The following is a 24,850-nucleotide window of genomic DNA, read 5'->3' as shown; positions in this document are numbered from 1 at the left end:
TTTTTTTCTTTTCTTTTCTTTTCTTTTCTTTTCTTTTCTTTTCTTTTCTTTTCTTTTCTTTTCTCTCTCTCTCTCTCTCTCTCTCTCTCTCTCTCTCTCTCTCTCCCTCCCTCCCTCCCTCCCTCCCTCCCTCTCTTTCTTTCTTTTTTTTTAAGACAGGGTTTCTCTGTGTAGCCTTAGCTGTCCTGGATCTTCCTCTGTAGACCAGGCTGGCCTGGAACTGACAGAGATCTACTGCTGATTAAAGATACGTGCCACCACCACCCAGCCTATTGCACATGGACATTCGGATTCGCCAATGCCATTTTTAAAGAGACCATCTTTTCCCCATACTGTGCCTTGGCATCTACATCAAGTGTCAGTGGACTGTGAATGCAGGAGTTTCTTTCTGGGTGTTCTGTTCTGTCCATGGGTCCGGTTTTATGCCGGTATTTTTTGCTGCTGTGACTGCAGCTTTTCTATAGGTTTTGGAATCAGATGGTGAGAACCTCTAGCTTTGTCCCTTAGTTCAAGATCATCTTGGCTCTTCTGGTTTCCTTGTGGTTTAGTACACATTTTAGGATTCTTTTTCTATTTTTTGTGGAAAATGCCAGTAGAATTTTGATGGATATTGCATTGACTCTATAGATTGCTTTGGGTGGTATTGATATTTTAATAATATTGATTCTTAAGAAATGTTTACATTTATTTATGTCTGAGAGTGCTTTTGCTTGTATGCGCGCGCGCGCACACACACACACACACACACACACACACACACATATACAGTGCATGCAGTGCCCATGAAGGCCAGAAGAGGGCGCTGGATCCCCTGAAACTGGAGTTATGGATGGTTGAGTACCACCATAGGATGCTGAGAACTGAACTTGCATTCTTGGCTAGTACAGCAGAACTGCTCAGCTATCTCTCCAGCCCTAGTATGAATTATTTTAACCCACGAGCACTGAAAACCTTTCCAGCCATTAGTGTCTTTCTGGAATTCTCTCCTCAATGTTTTATAGTTTTGAATGTATAGATCTTTTTTCCCCTTAAGCTTATATCTAGGAAGTTTTATGACTTCAGGTAACAATTATACATGGGACTTTGTCTTAAGTTTTCCCCTAGGTAACTCCTTAAGGGAAGGCTGCTGAATAAATATCTCCTGGAAACACTGTTTCCAGAAGTGATATTGAGAGAGTGCAAAGTAATTCTGTGTTCAAGTTTTTGAGGAAAATCTCTTTCTGTCCCAAAGTTGCTTCAAGCAAATGCTCAGATGCTCTGAACTCCAGCAAGCTAACCCTCCTTCAGGGGAAACACTTCAGTATGCACACCTCACTCGAGGGCTGGACCCTGGCTCATTTGACATTTCTTTCTCCTCTAGCCTTCATTCAGTCCTCAGCAAAGCACACGGGGCTGTACAATGCAATCTGATGAGGATGCAACTTGCCAAGCTTCCTGCTCAGCCCCCCAGTGGCTCTTTCAGGGCCACCTTGCCAGCCTGGTCTCCTGCTTCAGCACTGACCACGCCCCTCAGGTCTTCATATACTTAGCCTGGGCAAATGTCATCTTCACAGTGGACAGATGGGTCATTGAAGGTGAAGAACCCTCCTTTGCTTCTCTTTCTCTCTCTCTCATTCTCTCTCTTCCTTCCTTCCTTTTCTTTCATTTTTTTTTGAAGCTGCTCTTTCTCTGTAGTCCACGCTAGACTCAAATTTGCTTATGTAGCATGGCCAACCTTAGACCTCCTACTGCAACCTCCCAAGTATGGAGAATGTAAGTGTTTGGCACAGGTGCTGGCTGGGACTATAGCCTATTGTCTTTCTTTCTTTCTTTCTTTCTTTCTTTCTTTCTTTCTTTCTTTCTTTCTTTCTTTCTTTCTTTCTTTCTTTCTTTCTTTCTTTCTTTCTTTTTTCGAGACAGGGTTTCTCTGTGTAGCCCTGGCTGTCCTGGAACTCACTCTGTAGACCAGGCTGGCCTTGAACTCAGAAATCCACCTGCCTCTGCCTCCCAAGTGCTGGGATTAAAGGCGTGCGCCACCACACCTGGTGCATATCTCCCACTCAGTAGATAAGTATGTATCTCCTACTTAATAGATAAACACATATCCTTCCCACCTCATAGTAGATAAACACACATTGCCACTCAGCAGATACAACTGCCTTGCCCTCTACTCTGTTGTCCTTTCTTCTGGGGATCTCTGAGGAGCTGAGGTAAAGGAAACCAGGGCTGGCACTAAGGAAGGGCTCCATTCTGAGCACTCCTGGACCCTGCTAGGCCGCTAAAGGCACCTTACACAGGGAGAAGCACAGTCTCTGCCATCCACGTGTGCCCTTTTGGAGGCCTCTCTGCATCTGCTTGGCTCTCCCTCTCATTCACTGCTCACTGTTAATTTATGAAAAACTCCACTTCTTCCTTCCTGCAAGACTTCCCTTAAAGTCTTCAGTCACTGTTTTTGGTTTGTTTGTTGTTTTGAGACAGGGTTTCTCTGTATAGCCCTGGCTGTCCTGGAACTCACTCTGTAGACCAGGCTGGCCTTGAACTCAGAGATCCACCTGCCTTTGCCTCCCTCAGAGCTAGAATTAAAGGTGTGTGCTACCACTGCCTAGTTCACTGTTTAGTTTGTTTTCAACATGCATGTGCCTGTGAGTGTGCACGGGTGTGTGCATATACTGCGGCATGCAATGCATGCATAGTCTGTGGAAGTCAGAGGACAACTTGGAGTTGGTCCTTTCCTTCTACTATGTGGGTTCTAGGAAGTGAACCCAAACAGTCAGGCTTGGCAGCAGGTGCCTTTACCCACTGAGCCATCTTGCCAGCCATTAAAAAATATTACATCTATCTATCTATCTATCTATCTATCTATCTATCTATCTATCTATCTGCTTGTATATGGAGATTAGAGACTAGTAGACTCTATTCCCTTCTTCCATCATGTGGGTGTTGCGGTAAATCTGCTTTTCTTCTTCTTCCTCCTCCTCTGAAAGGAGGGAAGGTGGAGAGAGAGAGAAGAAAGAGAAAATGGAAGAGGGAGAGGACACAGAGGAGAAGGAAGAAGAAGAAAAGCAGAGCAGAAGCACATGGCCTGGAGAAACCACAAGTTCTAAGGGGGCTCATAGATGTGGAAGATGGTAGTGTAGCATAGATCTGCCCAATCTAGGCACACAGCATGTGTTCATATTAACTGAGTTGTGTTTTCATTGCTGGGACATATTTGGGTTGGAGACTTAGCACAACATGTGGGTCTTGGGGATCAAATTCAGATAGGTTAAACAGATGCCTTTCTTTTTCTTTTTCTTTTTTAAATCCACTGAACCATGTCATTGTCTCTGGTTTTGTTTGTTTGTTTGTTTTATTTCGGCAACAGGGTTTCTCTGTCTCTGTAACTCACTCTCAACAAACTTACCAAAAAGCCCAGGCCAGGCTCCAATTCAGTAGAACTCCTCCTATTGAGGTTACAAGGATGAACCACATACCACACTGTCTTTATTCATTTTAACAGGAGGCAAGAAACAAAATTATTAAAATAATAATAATAACAACAACAACAATAATAATAAAAGTGCCAACTGAATGGTAGGCGTTCGTTCAGATTCCCAGACCAAATGAGCTGTGGCTCACAAAGGTGTTCACTCTCTGCCTTTGGGGCTCTTTTTCAGTGCACGCCCCCCCCCCCCTCATATGCTCGGATGCTGGGGTGAGGATCCGAGGAGAGCCCTGGCTTGCGGTGTGAAGCCCCGAGTTCCATTCCCCAGCACTGCCCACGGGGAAAGCCTGGTCACTTCAGCGGCACACTTGTGCTTTGGAAACCTACAGTTCCATCTCAGGCTGAGTGAGTTAATGAGTGGATTATGAAGTGACAAGCAGGGAGGGTCAAGACAGCCATCATTATTTCTACTCATTACCTTCATTCAAACAGTGGCCCACTCCCACCCCGGGAAGAAAATTAGGTCAGCAGAATGACCCGCCAGGGCAACATTCTTGCTTCTGCGCAGTGGGAGGCAGAGCTGCAGTAGCAGAGGCAGAAGCTGGAGCACAGAGCTGCTGGGAACCCTCTCTTCCCTGCTGCTGGCTGGGCGTCCGGTGGGGAGCACAGAACAGCGGAACAGCTTAGGCAGGAAGAAGTCCGGGAAATCTGGGACCATAGTCGTGAGCAGGAGGCTCCAGGGAGTTGGAGAGACCCAGAGGCCCATTCACAGCCCAGCAGGGAGGAATTAGGATAAATGGTCAGGGCTGAGAGCCAGGCCCTGAAGCAGCCTTCCAGGGCTTCCCACACTTCCCTCTGTAGTGGCGACACTAGATAACCCACTTTTGCCACTGACACTAAAGGAAAAAATAAACAAGAAAGCGACAGCACAGAATTACATGCAGATGAGCAGAGTGGTGTCTGTAATCTCAGCCCTTGGCAGGCAGAGGCAAGTGGCTGAGTGCAAGCTGGAGGGCAGTCTGGGCTACACAGCAGCAGGGGCTGGTCTCAAAATGAGTAGATGAAGGGGGCTGGGAATGTAGCTCAGCGGCAGAGCGCTTGCCCACCATGTGTAGGTTCTTAAGTTCGATTCCCAACACAAAAACAGCTGGCAAGGGCTTTAGGGAGGCACGGGCCATTGGCACAGCCTCCGGGATTGCTTTCTAAACCCACTAAACACACCACTGAGATATGAGCTTTATAGCCTCTTCCCAGTCTGGGCGCTGGGTCAGTAACCTGCTTCCAGGTATCAGAACTGCTGAACAGAGTTGGGAGAGGGGCACTAACTTTCCAGTCAGAGAGCTGGGCATTAGTGTGGCACTTTACTGATTGGAAGAAGTGGGTTACAGAAATGGGTGCCCGAAAAGGGTTCATTTTTCCCCGGCCCTTCCTCTCCTCCATTCCTGGATGATATGAATGGGGGCAGAAACCCTCTTTGCCTTCCTGTTATGCTGTCTGTCTTGTTCTCAGGCTGAGACTCCACAGAGCCAGCAGACAACCGACTGAGATCTTGGAGACTGTGAGCCAACATAAACCTTTCCTTTGCTTACTCCATATTTTATCGCTGATTAAAAAAAATGAAGTGGAATAATTCTAAGCTTAAAAAAAAAACAGAAAGAAGAAAATAAACATCTTGCCTAAAACAGGTTATGTTTTGCCTTAAAGATCAGTCTGAGGTTGGGGCTTGAGGACACAGTCCTTGCCTCTGGTGCCAAGTAGGTCCAGGACTCCACCCCAGCACTGGGGTTGGGGTGGGGGGGTGGGAGAGTGGGGGCGGGATGGGGTGGGGTGGGAGGGTAGGGAGGTGGGGTATGGGGATGGAGTGGGGGTGGGAGAGTGGGGGTGGGGTGGAGGGTAGGGGTGGGAGGGTGAGGGGTAAGGTGTGAGGGTGTGGGGTGGAGTGGGGTGGGAGGGTGGGGAGTGGGGTGTGGGGTGGGAGCGTGAGGGTTGGGGGGTGGGAGGGTGGACTAGACTAGCTGATTTTCTGCTTTCCTGAGACACATCTTCAACCTTTTGTTCATTTTTTTTTGTTTTCTTCTGCGGGGCACAGCCCACCACTGCCTGTCTCTCACAGGGAGACCCCTCCCTCATATGCGTTCTGTTACTGTAGGGGTGTGCAGGGCCTCTCAGAAGCTCAGTGCCATGAGAGGTGAAGGTCGGGCAAAGGCAGCTATTTATTGCACCTGGCAGGGTCTATTAATACATTGAAATTCCTGCGATTCAAGTGCTTCGCCCCAGCAGGGCAGCCACACAGGAGAATGTTCCATACAGGGTCCAAATGACTTCAGCCCCTGGGTGAGTGCCACCATCTGAGGCAGGAGCCTTCCTGAACACAATAAATGCCTTTTTAGGGTGTGGGATCTCGGCACACTGGCAGCGTGCAAGGCGACCTGATCACCCACGAAGCCCCTAGTGAGGTCACAGGCCCCTCCCCTGTGTTGGAAAGAATTCCCCCCCCCTTCCCCCCGTGTGCAACATTACCAGAAAGCCAGCGGGGCAATGCCAGGAAAGAAGTCATGGAAATGGGGTGCCAGGAATTTTAGGAGTGGACAAAAAAGGGTTAGTGTCTTGCTATAACTTTCCACTCTCCATCCTATCACAGGAAGGGGGATGAGGTCACAAACCACCTTCTAACATGCAGTGGACCAAAGCACAGGCCATAGAACCGGTCCTGTACCAGCTTGACTCCTGCTACCCTAGGCTCCTGGAGCATCTTCAGCTATATACACAATACACAGCTGGTTCTAACGAAGTAGAGCCTTCAGATGTTACTTTGAAGTAAGGCTTAGTCTGCTTATTCATTCAGGAATTCATTCCCTCGAGGTTCGCTCAGGGACTCAGCATCTGCTGGGTGCTAAGAGCCACCGCAAGGGTGAAGTCCACCACCAAGCTCTGCCTCAGAAAGGTGCTGTGATTGGGTAGTTCCTCAGCAGGCAGCTTTTGGCAGCTTTGGGTCTATGGTCGCAGCAACAACCATAAAGGAACTCAGTGCTGAGCAAAAAGAGGCTGCATCAATTCATGGAGATACAGGATGATGGAGATACAGGATGATGGAGATACAGGATGATGGAGATACAGGATGATGGAGATACAGGATGATGAAGATACAGGATGATGGAGATACAGGATGATGGAGATACAGGATGATGGAGATACAGGATGATGGAGATACAGGATGATGGAGATACAGGATGATGGAGATACAGGATGATGGAGATACAGGATGATGGAGATACAGGATGATCAGGACCTCCATCCACCCCACGCAGACAGTCCTGATGGTCAGGGCTCCTCACACCCACTGCACAAGCCCCATCCCACCCAGGGCTCTGGATCCAACATGACTAGCTGCTTTCAGGTGAGGGAGGCCCTGTGCTTGGAGGTCACATTTTGAGAACCATTGGGTCAGAAGTGCCAGCCTCATCTCTAGGCTTCCTTGCAACATGTTTTGCTTTCTCAGAATTGGGCTAAACAACTTTCCAGATACTGTTTCATAGATGCTCCTGTGACAGCCACATCTAAGGGATAGAATTGTCTAGGAGACACACTTGCAACCCATCCCAAGCAGAACATGTGGTTTTGATATACAATTTACATCTGTATAATACATGAGAGGAGGCAAGGAGACAAGGAGGAAGGAAAGGAGAGGAAGAGAGGAAGAGGGGGGATAAATGTGTGCCAGGCTCGGGTTGGTGGGGGCAGGACCCTGTGGCTCTCATGTGTAACACAAGACTCATGCTGTGTTCCTCCTCACGTGGTACAGACTGAACAGTTACACAGAAGGAGTCCCACCAGGCAACACTGAAGCTTGGAGAGATTCCATGGAGGCCTGAGTGGGCTGAGGACAGCCCTTCCAGCCTAACTGAGGCTCCTCCCTGACCAGCTAATATAACCCTGATGTTCCAGGGCATCTGCAGTCGTCATGGAGATGGCAACTCCAGTGCATTTCTTCCCCATCTCCACCTGAACCTGAATGGACCAGGGCCTCCAAGACCAGGGAAGGCCATACATAGGCATGTGCAGGCTTTGGTGTTTCCTGCCACACTTCCAGCCAGCCCGTCTTCCTGAGGGACATTCCAGCCCTGGACCGGCTTTTCAGCTACAGGAAAAAGCAAGAACATTGCCAAAGAAGCTTAGAGAGTGTGCTTTGTAAAGAGCAATGAATGCAAGCTGGGAGTGGCAGGCAAATCTCTGTGAGTTCAAGGCCAGCCTGGTCTACATAATGAGTTCTAGCACAGTCAGAGCTATGAGAAGAACAAAACCTCTGGAGCCAGTGAGCATGCTGTCCATGCCTAGCAATAGACACTGGCGAGCGTGAAACCTCTGGGGCTCTTTAGGGCTTGTATGTGTTAGCCCAACAGTGTTCCCTTTTGGACCCGTGTGAATTCTGGGAGGTGAGCAGGTGGCTGATATCCCACCTCAAAGACACCTTTCCCTAACTCAGTCAGACAGCCTGAAGCCTGAAGCCAAGTCTGAATTAGAACCTGAAACCCAAAGCTTGAAATCTTGAAGGGAACAAAGAGTCTAGATTCTACAGCAGAACCTGCAGTAGCAGAACCTAGGTCCTAGCGTAGAACCTATAGCTAGGAGTCTGAGGGAGAACCTGGGTGCAGAAACCCGGAGTCTCAAGGGGAAAGAGGCACCAGGAATTTGCAGTCTTGAGAAGAGTTTTGACCTGGGAACAGGTATCAGCCCTCTACCTCTTTAAGCACAAATGACAGGCAGGTGACCATTGCACACACACGTCTGTGGCCAGCACGATGTCTGCTGCAGTTTCTGAGGGTGTGCACGGAGAGGAGGCTTACCACACGTATGACATTCACCCCAGCTCACATGCACCATGATTTTATGACAGCCTCCATCCCTCAGGAGGGAGCACTGGGGCTCAGTGACCCTGTGGCTTCATTGGAGATGGCAAAGATGGCGCATGGGAACCGTGGAGCCCAAGGTGAATGGTCAATGCTGCTTTCTCCATGAAAGATTCAGCATGACTCAGGGAGTCTCTTAGGGGACGCTGCTGGGCTGGGAAGCTGGGAGGAAATGTTCTCACAGCAAGAAGAGCCCAAAGGCCTTGGCCACAGGGATGAGTGTGGTCTCTGGGGTTGCTGGCCCTTTGCTGGTAACCTCTGAGGAAGCTAAGGGCACAGGGTCTACAGTTCCTGAGTGTGCTGTGAACTGAGGAGCTGTGACGATTAAGAATGGGCTAGCCATAAAAGCCACTCCATCCACCCATGCATGGACTTCGACAGAGATTGGTTAATTGCCTGGGAAAAGAACAGTATACTTATAGATGTTCCCAACATATGTTAGTGTCCACAAACTAAACAGGAAGCCACTCTAAGCCTTTGACTGCCTTTCTCCCACCAGTGGTACCTTGGCAGCAGGAGGCCCACCAATCACAGGGCTGGGCAGCCTGGAGGGCTTAGGGTGCTGGTGGGGGAAGGGGCAAGAGGGGACAACAGCCCACTAATCAAGGAGAGGAAACTGGGGAAGAGACACATTTCAGGAGGAAACCCAGAGGTGAAGGAGGGAGCAGACAGTGTATTCTTTGACTAAGACAGCCCTGGGATGTGGATACACGTCAGTCATGAACCCTCTTAGTGGCTCCTGCCTTCCACCTACAGCAGCAGACCCCAGGGCCTCCAGGGAGTCAGAGATCCGAGATACACACATAGCTAGCAGCAGATCTGGGCTCTGTTCACACACTGAGAAAAATCCATCGCTATGAGACCCTGTGGAATTCAAAGGGAAAGCTATTGAAGATGAGGTATACGAAGGCTTCCGGGGTGGGGGTGGGAGATGGTGGGCCTCATCTGAAATCACTCTGGACTTTAAAGAGCAGAATAAAAACTGTGTGGGAAACAGAGTGACCACCCTGAGGGTCGTGGCCTGTTTCCATACCTCACTCCTGAGGAACACTTTCAGAGACTGCTATCGGAGGGCTAGCCGCTGGGATGTGGCCCTCATCCTGTCCCCACAGTACCCAGTAGCATTGATTATTAGCCCTCCTGCTCTAGGGAGGGAGGCCTTGGAAAAAGAAACTAAAGCTGAAACAAAATTTAAGTTTTTAAAAAAAGGAGGGAGGGGGAGGAGTGAGAATCAGCTTCACACTGAGGCAGGGTTTTTCAGTCATTGAGAGGGAGAGCGGTGTGCGCTTCCCTCTCAAATACAAGTGATCAAGGCAAATGTTCTAGAGGCAGTTCTCAAAGTGTGGGTTGCAGCCCCTTTCACGGGGGTCGCCCAAGACCAGCAGAAAACACGGATATTTACATTACAATTCATAACAGTAGCAAAACTACAGTTAGGAAGTAGCAACAAAAATAATTTTATGGTTGTGGGGGTGGGGGTCACCACAACAGGAGGGAACTGTATTTAAAGGATTGTGGCGTTAGAAAAGTGGAGGACCACTGTGGAAGAGCATTAGCAAGGCCTTCCTGTCCCATTCAGCAGCCCAGTCAGGGTGACTGGCATCCCATTGTCTAAGGGAATGGACAGACAGCCCTGGGTAGAGCAAGGGTGGGTCTTCAGCCAGACAGTGCTGTATACACAGTCCCGTCTTGGCTAACAGAAAGAGGGGTGGAGGCTGCACAGTACATTCTGGGAATATGGAGTCATGAGGAAAGAGCTAAGATGGGATATGCAGGGACTCCAGGGTGATGAGGCGAGGATTCTGGGAAGACACTAACCCAGCATCTATTTTAAGAAGCTCAGCTTTGTAGCAGGCATGGGGACAATTTTAATCCCGTGTGGAAAGGTAGCTGTCATTGATCATTTGTTGTCCCGTTTCTGTGCCCTGCTAATTCTGGGTTGAGTATGAATGGCCCCTCGGCCCCACCATCATATGTCACACTGAGTTGGGACATGTCCCATTTTTCCTCTGCCACCATACCTGGATTTCATGTGGGCAGCTGACATAGCAGACCAAGGTTGTACCTGAATATGCCTTGACCTTGAACCTGCAGCATCCAGGACTGTGAACAGTCAGCATCCAAACTACTCCTCAGTCTGCAGTGCACTGCTCTACCAGACCCCCCAGGCAAGGCCTCCATACTTCTGCAACACAGCCAAGTGCCATCAAGTTCGCAGCTGAGGCCTCCACTTCCAGAATCCAAAGCTGACTTCTAGAACCACCCAACCTCCCTCCCAGCCCAGCCCACTTCCTGACTCTAGGGTAATGGTTCCTTCTCCACAACTTCCACGAAGAAGGTCCGATGGAGGAAATAAAAAAAAAAATTAGCTAGCCATTCTTCCTGCACCAGAGAACAGCCACTCACCCTGACAGAGTAGAGCATCAGGTTTCCATAGTCTCTGGACTCAAGGCACACACTTGACAGAAGGGAGGCAGTGCCTAAATCAGCATCCTTCTCCCCCAGAAGCCATCTGACAACATCTGGAGACATGGTCACCTATCACCACCAAGGAGATGGAGTTACTGGCATCTGCTGATCAGAAACTGGGGGTGTCACTGAGCCTTCTATGGTATATACAAAAGCCCCCACAAGAGGGCATGAGCTGGTCTCCAAAGCCAATAGCATCTAGACTGGGGAACCCCAAAGTATGAGACATCAGAAACCGAAACGAGGAGTTAGAAGGCCATCACCTCCTCTCAACCCCTCTGGCAACCACGCTGGCTGGCTGGAGGCATGGGTTAAAAATAGGGAGGTAGTTTGGTAACTTCTAAGAGGTCAGATAAGCCCAAAGATAAACAGTTGTGAACAAGCCTGGCCCGTAAGGTCTGGGTCTTCAGGAAGTCACTCAAGACAGACACTCACCTAGGCTACTTGAGGATGGAGTCCTACAGGGAACCTGAGTGGATCCTCCTGCTGACTTAAACTGAGGACCAAGAAACAAAAGTGATACTAATACAGTGTTGAGACTGAATACAGGGGTCCTTTGTGCAAAGGACAGCATCGGTGGGCTTTGACTAAGACAAAATGCCTGTTATAACAACTTAAGGGAATGAGGAAGACATCTGGGGAGTTGGGTCATGAGCCTTGGGCCACGATTCTGAGGACAAGCATGTGGTGGCGGCACTGTGTACTCAAAGCTTCCTACTTCACGATAGACAGGCAGCTAACAGAGAGTAAGAGACAGAGGAAGACCCTCAGACAAAATACGGCCTCCAAAGACACGCCCTTCTGCTCTGCTCCTTTCAGCTAGGCCCTGCCTCCTAAGGCGTCTAAGAAGACCCTCCTCAAATATTACCAGTAACTAAGGATGAACCCTTCAATATATATCAGCCCTGTGTGTGAATGTGTGTATGTGTGTGTGTGTGTGTGTATGTGTGTGTGTGCTCATTCTAAATCCAAATCATAGCTGTCTCCAGTTCTCATACTCTGAGCCAGGGAAGCCCACAGGTACATGGACACTAAGATATGTACAAAGTTAAACCACAGCCATGAAGCCAGATGCAGTGGTACGTGCCTGAGATCCCAGCATCCTGAAGCAGAGGAGGCTCTTCAGTTCAAGATCAATCCGAGATCAAGTGATCTCTCTGACCTCACCCTGCTCTATCCTTTTACTTAGGAGGAAGAGTTTCTGCCCTGGCCCTGGATCCTTGGCCACATCCCAACTGGATGCAAAGCACCAAGGCCACCTGCTTATCTGCCCGAGCCACATGCAAGCAGGAAATGTCCACCACCCTTTCAGTAGTAGTACCTGCTAAGTGCTACACAACACACTCCTCCACGTTACCATAACTGTACCCGGCAGTACTATTCCTCTTTCACTGAAGGGGTGGGATGAAGACTGTCCTTTCCACAAGCGTGCCTCAGGCAAAGCAGGACCGCAGGCTAATCCCTCCCACCTGTACATCATTTTCCTCCACTTCTGTGCCAGATCGTGAGTGATACATGGCTCGATAAAACTCAGTTGGGATTTCAAATTATGGGCTATGCCTATTATAATATAGCACCATAAGGGATAAATCATTGCTCCAGAGCTATGGGGTCTTTGCCAGCACAGTGGCTGCTGGCTACATGGCTACTTCGATCTGTTTCAAAACGATTGAGAATGGAGGTCCTCAACTGCGCTGCCACACTGCCACTGCTCAACAGTGATCAAGGATGGACGGTGGCTCTTGTGATAGCCTTCAGAAACACAGACAATTCCCACCACAACCAGGATGACCCACAGGCCAGGCCACTCAGAATGAGAGATGGCAAATGTGCCAGAGGCAGCGAGAAGCAGCTCAGGATCTTTGGGATAGCCATGTTCCCCACACAGTCTGCTTCGGGATCCCACTTCCGGGACTGTCAGCCTGGATATCCCTGTATCTTCCCAGATGAGGAATGTCATAGAAGATGGTAGGAAGTAAGAAAAAAAAAAAGAAAGAAAGAAACCAAGGACAAAGGTAGCAATGCAGCATGGGAAAGGGTGAAAAGCGAAATGGACTAATGGATGTTAGACTGGACTGGATGGCGTGTGAGCCCCCTGACTGTGTGTGAGCCCCCAGGTGGCGTGTGAGCCCCTGGACTGGACAGTATGTGAGCCCTGGATGGTGTGTGAGCCCCCTGACTGCGTGTGAGTCCCTGTGGTGTTCTATACAAACAGGGTCAGAGCTGCTTGGTGAATCATACCAAGAAGGGAGTGGAAATCCTGATGGAAGGCAGCAGCAGCTCAATGCTGACTGTTCCTGGCTCTCACATGCTGCTGACCTGAGAGTTTACCCCAGCCAAGGCTGGATCACATTCTGCCTACCCAACCCCAGGTGTATCTCAGGTCTTAGAAAACTTGACAAGCCAGTGAAAGAATTGATGATTCTCAATGCCTAATGTCAGAAAAATCTTTTTTTTTTTTTTGCTGTTATTTTGTTGCCCCCCCCCCACATTATTCTATTTTGAGAAAAAGGTCTTGCTAGATCACCCTGGCCATCCTAGAACTTGCTATGTAACCCAAGCTGGCCTTGAGCATGTAGCAATCTTACTACTTCTGCTTTTCAAGGGTTAATATCACAGGTGTGTGTTTATCAGTTTTGTAGGCAGATAGTGAGTTCAAGACCAGCCTAGACTACATAGTGAGACTCTGTATTTGTAGAAAAGAAGAGAGAGAGAGAGAGAGAGAGAGAGAGAGTGAGTAAAAGGAAAAAGGGGGCTGGTCAGATGGCTCAGTGGGTAAATACACTTGCTCCTAGACTCACAACTTGAGTTTCATCCCTGGAATTTGAATGGTGGAGAGAAGTGACACACACGTTGTCCTTTGACATTTGCCCTGTGGGTTGCACATGTGTGCATTCTCTCTCTCTCTCTCACACACACACACACAAAATAAATCCGTGTGATCTGAGTACAGCGGCACACACTTCTAATCTCAGCACTTAGAAGGCAGAGGCAGGAGGATCTCTGTAATCTCAAGGCAGATCTGATTTATGTCTCAAATAAAACAAATACACAGAAAAACAAAATTTAAAAGGAAGAATCACAAAGTGGGGAAAAGGATGAGGGGCAGGAGGGAAACCTCAAGAAATCAAATTTAAATATAGTTCAGGTATCTTTAGTAGGAGTAGATTAACTTGAATGCTGTCCCAGATGATCTAACAAAAGACAGAGATGTAGAAAGAACAAAAGGAAGATCAGGCGTCTTGCCAAAAGAGAGCTGAGGGCTGGTTGGTGGGGTGGGGATACCAGAAATGTCACAGAACTTTTGGATAGTCATTTCCAGATTCAATGAAGCCAGTTATACTCTATACATATGGGAAAAGCCTAGGGTAGGAAGAACAGTGATTGCTACAGGGTCCAGAGAATAAAAGCAGGTTATGAAGCTGACCACGGGAGAGACTAAAATTCTCAGAGCAACCCTCAATGCTAGAATAAAATAGGAAGAGGCCCTAAGATGACGGCAGAAATTCATTTTTAATTTTGCTTTTCCACATTGACTTACTGGCTTGGTAGGTAATACAGGCGCGTCCCTGACAAACCTGCTTTCGCTACTTCCCACGCTCCTCCGCTGTGGCTCTGCCGGTGTTTCTTCAAGTGAATGCCGACAAATTGCAGCTTTTCCCCCACAGAGGACCGAGTGCCACCTTCACTTTCTGCACAGGGTTCTTTTCAATTAACAATGCCAATTGGAAACCACTTCAAAGGACACAGAGAAACCACTGACATTCTTTGGAAACTTATTTTTAACCTAGACCTCTATATACAACCAAACTATCAATCAAGTGGGAGGGTAGGATAGGAGGCTTTTGTAGGCGCGCAAATATTTGGAAAAGGGGACCCTTGTTCAGAAGGACCTGTTCCAGCAAAACCAAGTTTAGAGCCATAAAAGACAATTACAATCCAGGAAACGGGGACTCACACTCCCTCATCCCCCGCCAAAAAGGTAAAAGGATCCATCCTTTAGAGCTGTAAGGAGGGAGCGAGAGCTGAGGGGGTCAAAGCCCGAGGACACCCAGACCTGACTAGGAGGATTGTGGGGAATAAATAAAATGGGATGATGGCCTGACTTGTCTAATTATATTACAAATGGGACCATAAGGGGTTTGTTAAGACTTTGAAGACTTACAGATCATAGACATGGGTACAGGCAAGCAGTTTAAATAAAAAGAAACAGCTACTTGTGCTGGCTGGCTCCCAAAGTGATGGGTGGCATGTAATATGGTCACTTCCACTGGCGTTTCCTGTGTGCACTTTGGCCATTGCCCTGAGACCTTTACCTGACATCTTTCGTTTGCTCTCATAATCACCTACCTCATGGGAAGTGGACTGTTAGTATTTCCCTGCTGTACTTATAGGAGATCCAAGTGCTCATATAATTGCTTTTGACCATGGAACAAAGGACAAATCTGAACTCATGAAACCTGATTCTAGCATCTAATACCCTCAACCTACCATGACATTATGCCAATGAGTATATTATTAAACCACAATAGAAATACAGGATGAGGATGTGGGGGAATGGCAACTGGTCTCCACGGATACCCACTCTCAATCTTCTACCCAGGAAGGCAACAGACAGCATCTAAGCTTGATAAACCTATGAAGAATAGTTTTATAAGTTGCACTTTAATAATGGAATATCTACATATATGCATAATATTTGTGAAAACTGTGGCACTCCCCAGGACATTCAGGGACTTATGGGCCCATTAAAATATTTGGCTTTTATGGGACAGTGGCAATGGATCATTTATGAAAGTATCTTTTACATTCTAGAAACTGGAACTTTTGCTGGACCTCACAGTCATATATGTGTGTATATATATATATATATATATATATATATTTGTGTGTATATATATATACATATATACATATATATATATATATGTATATACATATTTAATAATGTACCTTGAGGTCATGTAAGACTCAGGACTGACTGACATCCTGCTGTGGACTCAGCAGTTTGCTTGATCTGCCTTTAAGAAAGCAATGTAACAGGCTGGAGAGATGGCTCAGTGGTTAAGAGCACTGACTGCTCTTCCAGAGGTCCTGAGTTCAATTCCCAGCAACCACGTGGTGGCTCACAACTATCTGTAGTGGAATCCGATGCCTTCTTCTGGTGTGTCTGAAGACAGCGACAGTGTACTCACATATATCAAGTAAATAAAAATCTTAAAAAAAAAAGAAAGCAATGTAACAATCAACCTGACTTGCCTTGGATTTCCCATGTAACCAGCTTTTATAATCCAAGCTAATGCATAACTACAATCTTAAATTATGCATTCTCCCATGCTCCTGCCCCAGAGAACAATGTGTGTGTTACGCTAATTATTTGCTGAAAACAGCAAATATAGGTTGAAAATAATCTTATAAACCAAGTATCCACCATTAATGTTGCCAACAATATTTGTTTATTGCTTAGTGAAAAATAATGTTTCTACTACTGTCTGTAAGTTGGGGTTAGTTGGAGTCTGTGACTTAATCCCTTGTAAAACTCTGTTAAGAGATTTCTGTGGCATGTCCTTCATTCCTTCCCCTTGTGATGTTTTCTGTGCTAGTCAATAAAAGACAGAGCAAAGCCCTTTGTGAGACACATAGAGACTAAGACACAAGGACAGATTCACAGGACAGTATTCAGACAGGCCCAGATTCAGACTCATACCACAGGCAGACAGGGATAATGGGAGACAAAAGAGGGCAAAATAGAAACTTGCAATCTGGACAGACTCTTGGTTAAATGACACCAAGGGGGCAGTGCCTTGATTTCTCTCCTTACTGTGACACGGAGGCAATACTGGTGACTGAGTTCATCATTAGTGCTTTCAAATCAATACACACAGCAATGTAAGAAGCGATGTCTCACCAGAGAAGTGTCAGGGTCTGACAGGTATTGAAAGAACAGTTCAGGATCCAAAGAGACAGACCAGCGTTAAGACCTCTAATTGCTTCCACAGTAGACCAGGTTTGGTTCCTGGCACCCTGAATGGTGGCTCACAGCTGTCTATAACTCCAGTTCCAGGGAATCCAAGACTTTCTGGCCTCCTCCATGCACATGGTGCACATAAATCCACCCAGGCACACATAAATAAATAGAAACTCTAAAAGAAAACCCTAAATTTACAAAACAATTAAGAGAACCGTCCAGCTGTGTTGGTAATGGCCTGAGAACATGAGCAACAGCAAAACTGCATATTCGTTTGCTGAGATAAAAATGAAAGCTTTCCAGATGGGGGCGTGAAAGGAGGAAATCCTGGATACAGGAAGGCAGAGAGCACTTTGTGTCTGCCTCATGAAAGGTTACACTGAGGGCTCACAGGTCAGTTGGGGACAGCTGTCCCAGGGATGGGTGAAGCTGACCTGAACGTAGGCTGTCATCTGCAATGAGGTTTTAGACAGGACATTAAATGAACGCTCTGCTCTTCTGATGGGACTTGGTACGCTTGTGGGATGAAGCTTCTGAGAATGGCTTGCTCACGGTTGTCCCCTTCTTCCTTTTGTGTCCCACACTTAGATGAGACTTACAGGTGACAACCTTGACTACAGTCCAGGACTGTGGTCTTCACCATTCAGTCTAAGGTCTCTTCAGCCTTTCATAGGAAAACCCCGACGCTGAGCATGGAGCTAGGAGTCACTTAGACGTTCCACAGATGGAGGAAGAGACAGCTGGCTCTGATAGAAATAGCTATGGGTGGGGCCTGGAGGCCACCAGAGACAGCAGAGCGGTCCAGATGAGACTCTGAATCCTCTCAGCTTCTTCCATCTTTCAGAAATCACATCAACAGTCCAAGCTCACAGACCCAGGAACTCCTGCTTTGGCCATTCATAATACCTCACAGATGATACCCAGCCCCCAGATCTGTGTCTCTCTTAGGAGGGCCACCCAAGATGGCTATATTTGAGGTGGGGCAGCTCTTCACATTGGACAATGAACAGCCACATGTTCCCCGACCCTATGGAAGGTGGGGTACCACCACTTCCTGATTGCACAGTAATAGCCTAACCACCCTGGGTGGCACAGCCAGCCAGTGTCCACTAGGTTTTTATGAGCTGACTAGTCTTGGGAAACAAAGGCATCCGACTGAAGTTAAGTGGCTGGGTGGCAAAAAGGACTGTTGAATTCAGGCCCTAGTGTGCTGTCACAGTGGGGGTGGGGTAGGGCATGGGAACTATGACAGAGGCCAGGAGTCTGTCATGATAGCTGAATTCTTCCCAGATCCCTCAATCCAAGAAAGCCTCATCACCTTGGTGCCAAAGGTAGCAGAGGTAAGGGTCTAAAATGAGCTAGACTAATGAGCACACCGCAACCTATCGATATCCCCATGGCCTTGAAGCTTGAGCAAGCAGGTATATAGACAGGCTCACCTTACACAGGTAGAGTCCTGAGGTCTGCTTGGGAGGACGAGCAGAGCACGTGGAAGGACTATCTCAGTAGGATTGCCCAGCCCAGGAGTGGCGCTCACAGCAGGTCTCCCAGGAGACAAGCCTGCAGCCTGCACATGGCTGCACGTGGTTTCCTGCAGAAGCCCTAGAGGCAAGCAGGACGGAGCATGGGCTCAGCAGGGGAACATGGAAGGTACCATCAGCCTGTGAGTCTAGGACAGGAAGTCTCCAGGGTGGGAGAGTGACATTCTCTGTTCTAACATGTGTGAGCTAATGGCTGAAGGTTTGCCTCTCCCAGGAGCTCTGCTGGGGAGAAGGGGGGCATCTTCTATGTATCAGGAACTTTGGTCCAGTGAAGGTGAAGCTGGGGGTGGGCTCTGAGTTTTCAACATTCAGGGCTCCTGGCCCACATGCTGGGAGGATCCCCTCACAGTGGGTTCTCTGGACAAGAGGCTTCAGAGACAGTTATGGCCATTCTTAATACCTTACAGATGATGACCAGATCTGTGTCTCTCTTAGGAGGACCACCCAGATCCCCCTCCCCTTCCCGTCTTGTCCTGCTGGATGTGGAAAGGCATCTCGTGTAGGCCACACAGGGAGGAACCCACTCACCGCCCAAGATGATGGGCAAACCCAAAGGAAGCCAGCTGCTGCGACTGTGGCATGGACAAGCCTTGGAGAGGACACTGAACAACCTTGGACAGAGCGCTGAGGGGGAAGCCCAGGCCCCCCTAAAGTCCCTGGGAGAAGGTCTGCATGGGAGGAAGGAAGACTCAGCCTAGAGATTCACCTTCTGAAGACTTCAGCAACACCTCTGCCCAGATGTGAGACCTGGCACTCCCAGCCTCCTTACTGTCTGGAGACTGATGGCCGGCCCCTTCCCCCAACATCATGCTAGAATTTCACCTCCTAAAGATGATCCAGTCAGTACTGATATGCCAAAAGCATATTAAATGACAACCTGTCTACTTGCTGGGCTGGAGCCAGATAGGACCTGTGGAAATGGAAAGAGACAAGGCAGACTGTGGGGGAAAGGGCACTGAAAGGCTCTGTTCTTTCTCAGAGAACTTCCTAGCTCCAGGAGAACTGCACTCCTATTCCACGCCACTGAGTGAGTCTCTTGCCTGTATGACCCAGGTCTCCTGATGACCTTGGCCCAGAGTCTCCATTTGTCTCCCTGAAGGCAACGTTCCATTCCTCCTACCGCTCTTAGAACCACTCCACCTCCACTCAGGCCTATACAGCTTCCTAAAGGATTCGGGGCAGGGATGCCCCGTCCTTAGTTGGCATGTGCACAGGACAAGGGGCCCTCTCCAGATCCAGGCCTGGCATGGATAGCCCTGTCTCCCTTTGCCACAGGGACTTCATGGAAGCCAGTCATCTGTGGTCTCAGAATTCGGAGCAGGAGAACTCTAGAGACCTGCAGAGGTTCCTCAGAGAGCTGTAACTAGGTCTCTAGAGAGATGCAGACGGGGGGACCATAATTCAGGGATCCACCCTGGAATGACCCCTTGGCCGAGGCTAAAGTCAGTGAACTTCTACACAGCACCTCTGCCTGTGGATGGGGTCAGCATACAGGAGCCTGTAGTACTGAGATACAAGCACTAGCATTCTCGCCTGGGATTCACATACTGTGCTGCTATGTGTCCCCTGTCAAGTGGTCAGGACTTTTGTCTGGCTGGTAGATACATCCTTCAAGAGCTCAAGATACCATTTCCTCCAGGAAGCAGCCTCTGATGTTATCTGCTAGCTGGAGTTCTCATTCCAAACCTCCAGACCCTTCCATGACCCTTCTGATCAGATGGGATCTTCTACAGGGCCTGTTGATCTACAGGTTCTGACCCACTCTTCTTTTTTTGTGAGACAGCGTCTCACTTTGTAGCCCAGATGGCCTCCAAGTCCGCAAACATTCTCCCAGCTTGCCCTCTCCCGTGCTAGGTGACAGATAATTCTACTCACATTGCCAGACCCCCTTTTTGATCCAAATCCTTTCTAGTTTTCCTGCTAACTCTTGGCTGTTTAGGATTGACTGTTGGATACCATGATCATGGATTAAAGAGTGAATTGGAAACCAAGCTGGGGACAATTTTACTAGTGTCCATAAGAACATTAAATTATTCAGGGCATAGATATTTGCCATCTGAATACTGATTTAGCTTCACAGTTGGCCAACAGAATTCAATTTGTACCAGAGCAGACAGCATCACCTGCTCCCTCCAATCTTTTCATTGAATGCCCCTGGCTCTGGGTAAGGGCCACGTCTGTGGTTGATTTTCACCGTTGGTTTGTCTTATTCGGGGGGTGCACTAATTTCATGCAGTTGGTTGGAAATACTTTGCCTGCTGTTCCTTTGTGTGTCCCCTAAGCCTCAGGAAATCTGCCTCTCTTTCAGAGATAAGAACAGGGCTGGGGGGGGGGTTGTGGGGGCTGGGAAGCTGGCTTTCCTAGATCAGCACAGTTAGTACTGAGTGGTCCGACCTGTCTGGAAGCTCAGGTCTGACTCCTGCCTGTCTTTATAACTGCTGACTGCGGTTCCCTGGGTGTAAGGCAGAACCATCCCCTGGCCTCTGCTTCCAATCTATTTTTATACCAACCACCCGATAAGAGGTTGGCTTACGAGACTCCCAATCTTCTCATTCCTTTGTCCTGCAACCACCAGGATTTATGGGGCACTCTGGCCCTCCCAGGGACACTTATTTGCTGGGTAGTCACAGACCCACATAAGAGACTGTTGTAACCAGGAAATTATATTCAAACCACTACATGTAGCAAGGGTCTGTATTTAGCCAAAGGTCCTGTAACCAACACCATTAATCACCCACTGTGCACCTGTCTCTAATGAGCTCCTGGTATAAGATATTGCCTGCCTGCCTGCCTGTGTGGCGCCTTCTACAGACGACCAACTAGCCTCCGCACATTCTGCCAACCGCGCCAGGTACAGGAAGGGACTTATTCCTAGGGTGACATGGGAGAGCTACCTGTCAAAGGGCTCAAAGAGGGCAGAATTTGTACACTGGGCTTCAGGGGATGGGTAGGAGTTTGCTGGAAAGTCCTCTCCAGTCTTGTACAGAGAAAACCACTTCTTTACACAGTGTTCTGCAAACACAGATCTAGGTACCAGTAAAACTGAAGCCAGGCATTCATAATTACAAACAAGAAGACCACAGCCACTACTTCTCCAACGCAACCGCAGCCTAAACTGCTGGGAAGTGTTTCCACGCAGAAATAATATGTAGGCTAACTCTCCATCACAACCTGCTCGGAAGAGATGGGAGGAGCCTGGGTTTCACCTGCATGGACATTTAAATTTTTTGAAATCATTATTATTTTAGTTAGTACGGGCACAGGACGATCAACTCAAAGGGAACAGAAAGGCAATTCAAATGTCTCTGATTCCTTTGTCCATCCTACGTCTTAACCAGTTGGCCCCCTCCCCCAGAGCGGCTGCTACCAGTTTGCTCTAGTCTTTCCACGTGCCACGCATGCTGCCGCAGCCTAAAGGTTGCATCTTTGTGGGAGAAAACCGGGCGTTTGTGCAGACACGCACACCCATGCGCCCTCCTTTGCCACAAGAGAAGTTCATTAGCAAACGCGTTTGCCGTTGTAATGAACTGTCCAGGAAACTTTTATCAAACGTCCAAACATGCCCTAGCTTGCTCTCAGGCTGGTCCAGACACGGGACCCCTAAGTTACTCCCAAGCTGATCCCTGTGTGGCAATGGTCACCAACCAACTGGGGCCATTTCAGAAAGACCATGTGGCTTCTGGGGCCGCAACTGGTCAACAGGGTTGGCCTAACCTCCTTTTCCGGTACAAGGAGGGGCACTGGACCCCCCCACTGGACTGGGACCCTGCCACCTTGAGCCCCGGGTAGCCAGACCGAGTCAATCCCGGGGACTAGCGGCCCACAAGGACCAGGGTCTGGAGCTGAGGGCAGTAGCGCCACCGGCGTGCGGCGGGTGCCGAGTAGTCCGCAGGCCGTGGATGAAAGCCGGGGCCCAGCACTCCTGGGGCCCGGCCCAAAGCGCGGCCGCTGGGGACCACTGGGGACGGGCTGGGGACCGCGGGGGACGCTGACAGCTGTGGCCGCGCCTCGCTCACCTCGCGCGCGATCTGGTTCAGCGCGTCGTCCTCCGCCGTCAGCCGCTCCCGGTTGGGGAGCCGCTTGCGCCCCGATCCCTGCGTGCCCATGTCCATCGGCCACGGCGCACAGCTGCTGCGGGACCGGTCTTGGAGCCGCGCTTGTCCGGCCGCCCGCTCCGCCCCTCGCTCCGCCGCGGCGTCATGGCGTCAGCGGCGCGGGGCTGGGAACGTGGGGGACGCGGGAGGCCGGGGCCAGGACCGCGGGGATCCTCGGGTACCCCGAGACCGCGAGGTGGGATGCAGGGACGCATGGTGGTGATGGAGAAGCTCGCTCAAGCGGTGGCGGCTGGTGGCGGGGAAGCTGAGGATAGGGACACGGGGACCCCGGGTGGCTCTCGAAGCCAAGACTAAGCAAGACAGAGGATACTGAAAGTGGAACCCACAAAAGAGGCTCCTTCATAGGGGCGGGCCAGCGGTCAGGGACCTAGGAGTAGCATACTGTGGAGGCAAGGTGTTGGAATATCAGAACACTGGGGACATTGGGCAGGAGGGGATACTGTGAGACCAGGGGAGCTGTTGGTGGTGTTTGGGGGCGTGAGTTGTAGAGGGCAAACTGCTGGGAACTGCATGCCCACCATTGGAACAGTGGGTAGCTGAATGGAAACCTCTGCTGGAGTCATACAAAGGTTTTCAGGGAAGTGGATGGCCCAGAAGAGTTTGCACCTAGCAGGGATAGGCTGGGGTTATAATTTAAGCCAGCATCCCTATCTCAACCAGTTGAGATAAAAGTCCATCCCCAAAGAGTGAGAACCTTGCTCTGGAACAGTTCCAGGTGGCTTCTGATGGCAGCCCAGGTACCCGGGACTCCAAGCACTGCAATCGTCCTTTGAGAGTACTCAGTTCCGTTCGCTCATCTTTCTCCTCACAGTGCTGGCTGGGGTGCCTCCTGACTGGCCACTGGACTCCAGCCTCGGAGAATGGGCTCGGCATATTCCCTGCCATCCCTGGGAACTTCATATTTGAAGCTCTCTATGCCCCTCCTTGTCTCCTGGCTCTTAGTGGACTGTTTCGTATTAGACAGGGCACCAGCAGAGGGTCAGGCTGGCAAATGCACTGGGGTGTCTGAAGTTTGGGTGATATTCGAGGTGGCTGGACCTGAGGAAGGACAGGAGGGAGGATGGCCAGGGATGAAGGACAAGCCTTAGGAGGTCATGGGTAGCAGCTCCGCCCCCATTGGGATTGGAGTGGTTAACATTCTAATGTATGTCCAAGCAAGCCGAATGACCAATGGGTGTGAGCCCTCACAAACATCATGTGGAAACTGAAGGGGACAAGAAGCAGACCCCTCAGTTACAGAGAAGCTGTTGGAAGTGTATGCCAGGGAATAGACAGTGAGTGGAGGGACATGGGAGGAGCAAGAGATTCCGGTTACATTGCTCGGGTTACAACCTGCTTGGCAGACTATAGGCAGAAGGGAAACACCTGTTAGCCAAATCTCCTAAGATAAGGGCATACTCCTTAGTGATATAATCCTGCCTGGGCATGCCATAGGCATTATCTTTACCCAGGCCAGCTGGGTACTGCTCATCATCTCCTTAGCCAAGGGGCATTGAGATGACTCTATGTCTGCCAAAACTGTGTCCCGCCAACCTGTTCCTTCACTCACATCTCTTCCACACCTGCTACCTGTCCACTGATTGCCCGGGGCTCTTAGACACAACAGGAAAGGAGGCAGGCTGAGTTGCTGCCCTCTTAAGGCTAAGGAAATACTGGGTGCTCCTTATCCAAAGCCAATTCCAAGATCCAGCATCTTCCTTCTGGGTAAAGCCTGCCTGGTGCTTAGGATCTTTCCCTCTGCCCTGGATCCTCCGCCCTGCCCACCTGGCATCCGAGGAGTCTGATCCTTTTATTCTAAGGGGCATTCCATCAGTCTGGCTGGCACGACCTCCTCCCAGGAGCTCTCTCTCTTTCCACACAATAACATCAGTAGACTGTGTCACAGCTCTGAGAGGACACATGATATTCAGGGCCACTGTGTTCATCTGCAAGACCATCTCTGAGATCCTCCTTAAACACAAATGATGCCTTTAGAAAGCATTCAGGGGAGAGTGAAGGAGACAAGGGCAGCCTGGGTAATGGACACTGTACGTATGGCTGAACCCTATAGAGTTTCCCTCCATGAACTTACTTTGTTCACTGGGCAAGCTCTGCAGGGGGCTGGGAAGTTATCAGGGATCCAGTTGAGTTAGTGTGAGGACTCAGAGCTTCTGGGGGAGAAGTCCACAGGAGCTGTCAGAGGGATCAAGCTGGATGTATTGAGTCATCATGGGGTCCTTCCCTGGCCTCCTCTACTGTCCCCCACCTGGACCTCTCTTGGAGAGAGTCAGGGTGAGATACAGCCCCTCCCAGAGATGGCTGGCAGAATGGAGCAAAACCTCTTGTGGTAGAACATGGGGCCAGTGGGACTGAGAACAAGTTCTGTGTCCTGCTGGGGGATGGGGGTGGGGGGCTGGTGGCTTGTCTCCCATGACCAGCCAGCATTTTCAGTTGCTTCTTTCAATGAC

The 24,850-nt window shown here is 49.4% G+C and overlaps 1 protein-coding gene across 23 annotated transcripts in view; it reads right to left on the bottom strand.

The window, feature by feature from the left end:
* Positions 1-22,471, bottom strand: part of Lrrfip1 (LRR binding FLII interacting protein 1) — a 129,366-nt gene extending 106,895 nt beyond the window's left edge. For all 23 annotated transcript variants that reach the window (XM_029474322.2, XM_085839464.1, XM_029474382.2 and 20 more), the window contains exon 1: positions 22,305-22,471. In XM_029474322.2, coding sequence (XP_029330182.1) covers positions 22,305-22,400 — 96 coding nt within the window. In that variant the 5' untranslated portion in view covers positions 22,401-22,471. The remainder of the gene's footprint in view (positions 1-22,304) is intronic.
* Between the last annotated feature and the right edge of the window lie 2,379 nt (positions 22,472-24,850).

The sequence above is a fragment of the Mus caroli genome, unplaced genomic scaffold (genome assembly GCF_978045245.1).
Source record: "Mus caroli unplaced genomic scaffold, Mus_caroli_1 scaffold_1, whole genome shotgun sequence".
Classification (NCBI taxonomy): domain Eukaryota; kingdom Metazoa; phylum Chordata; class Mammalia; order Rodentia; family Muridae; genus Mus; species Mus caroli.
Note: the sequence above shows the minus strand (reverse complement) of the source record. Positions and strands in the feature narration are given on the sequence as shown.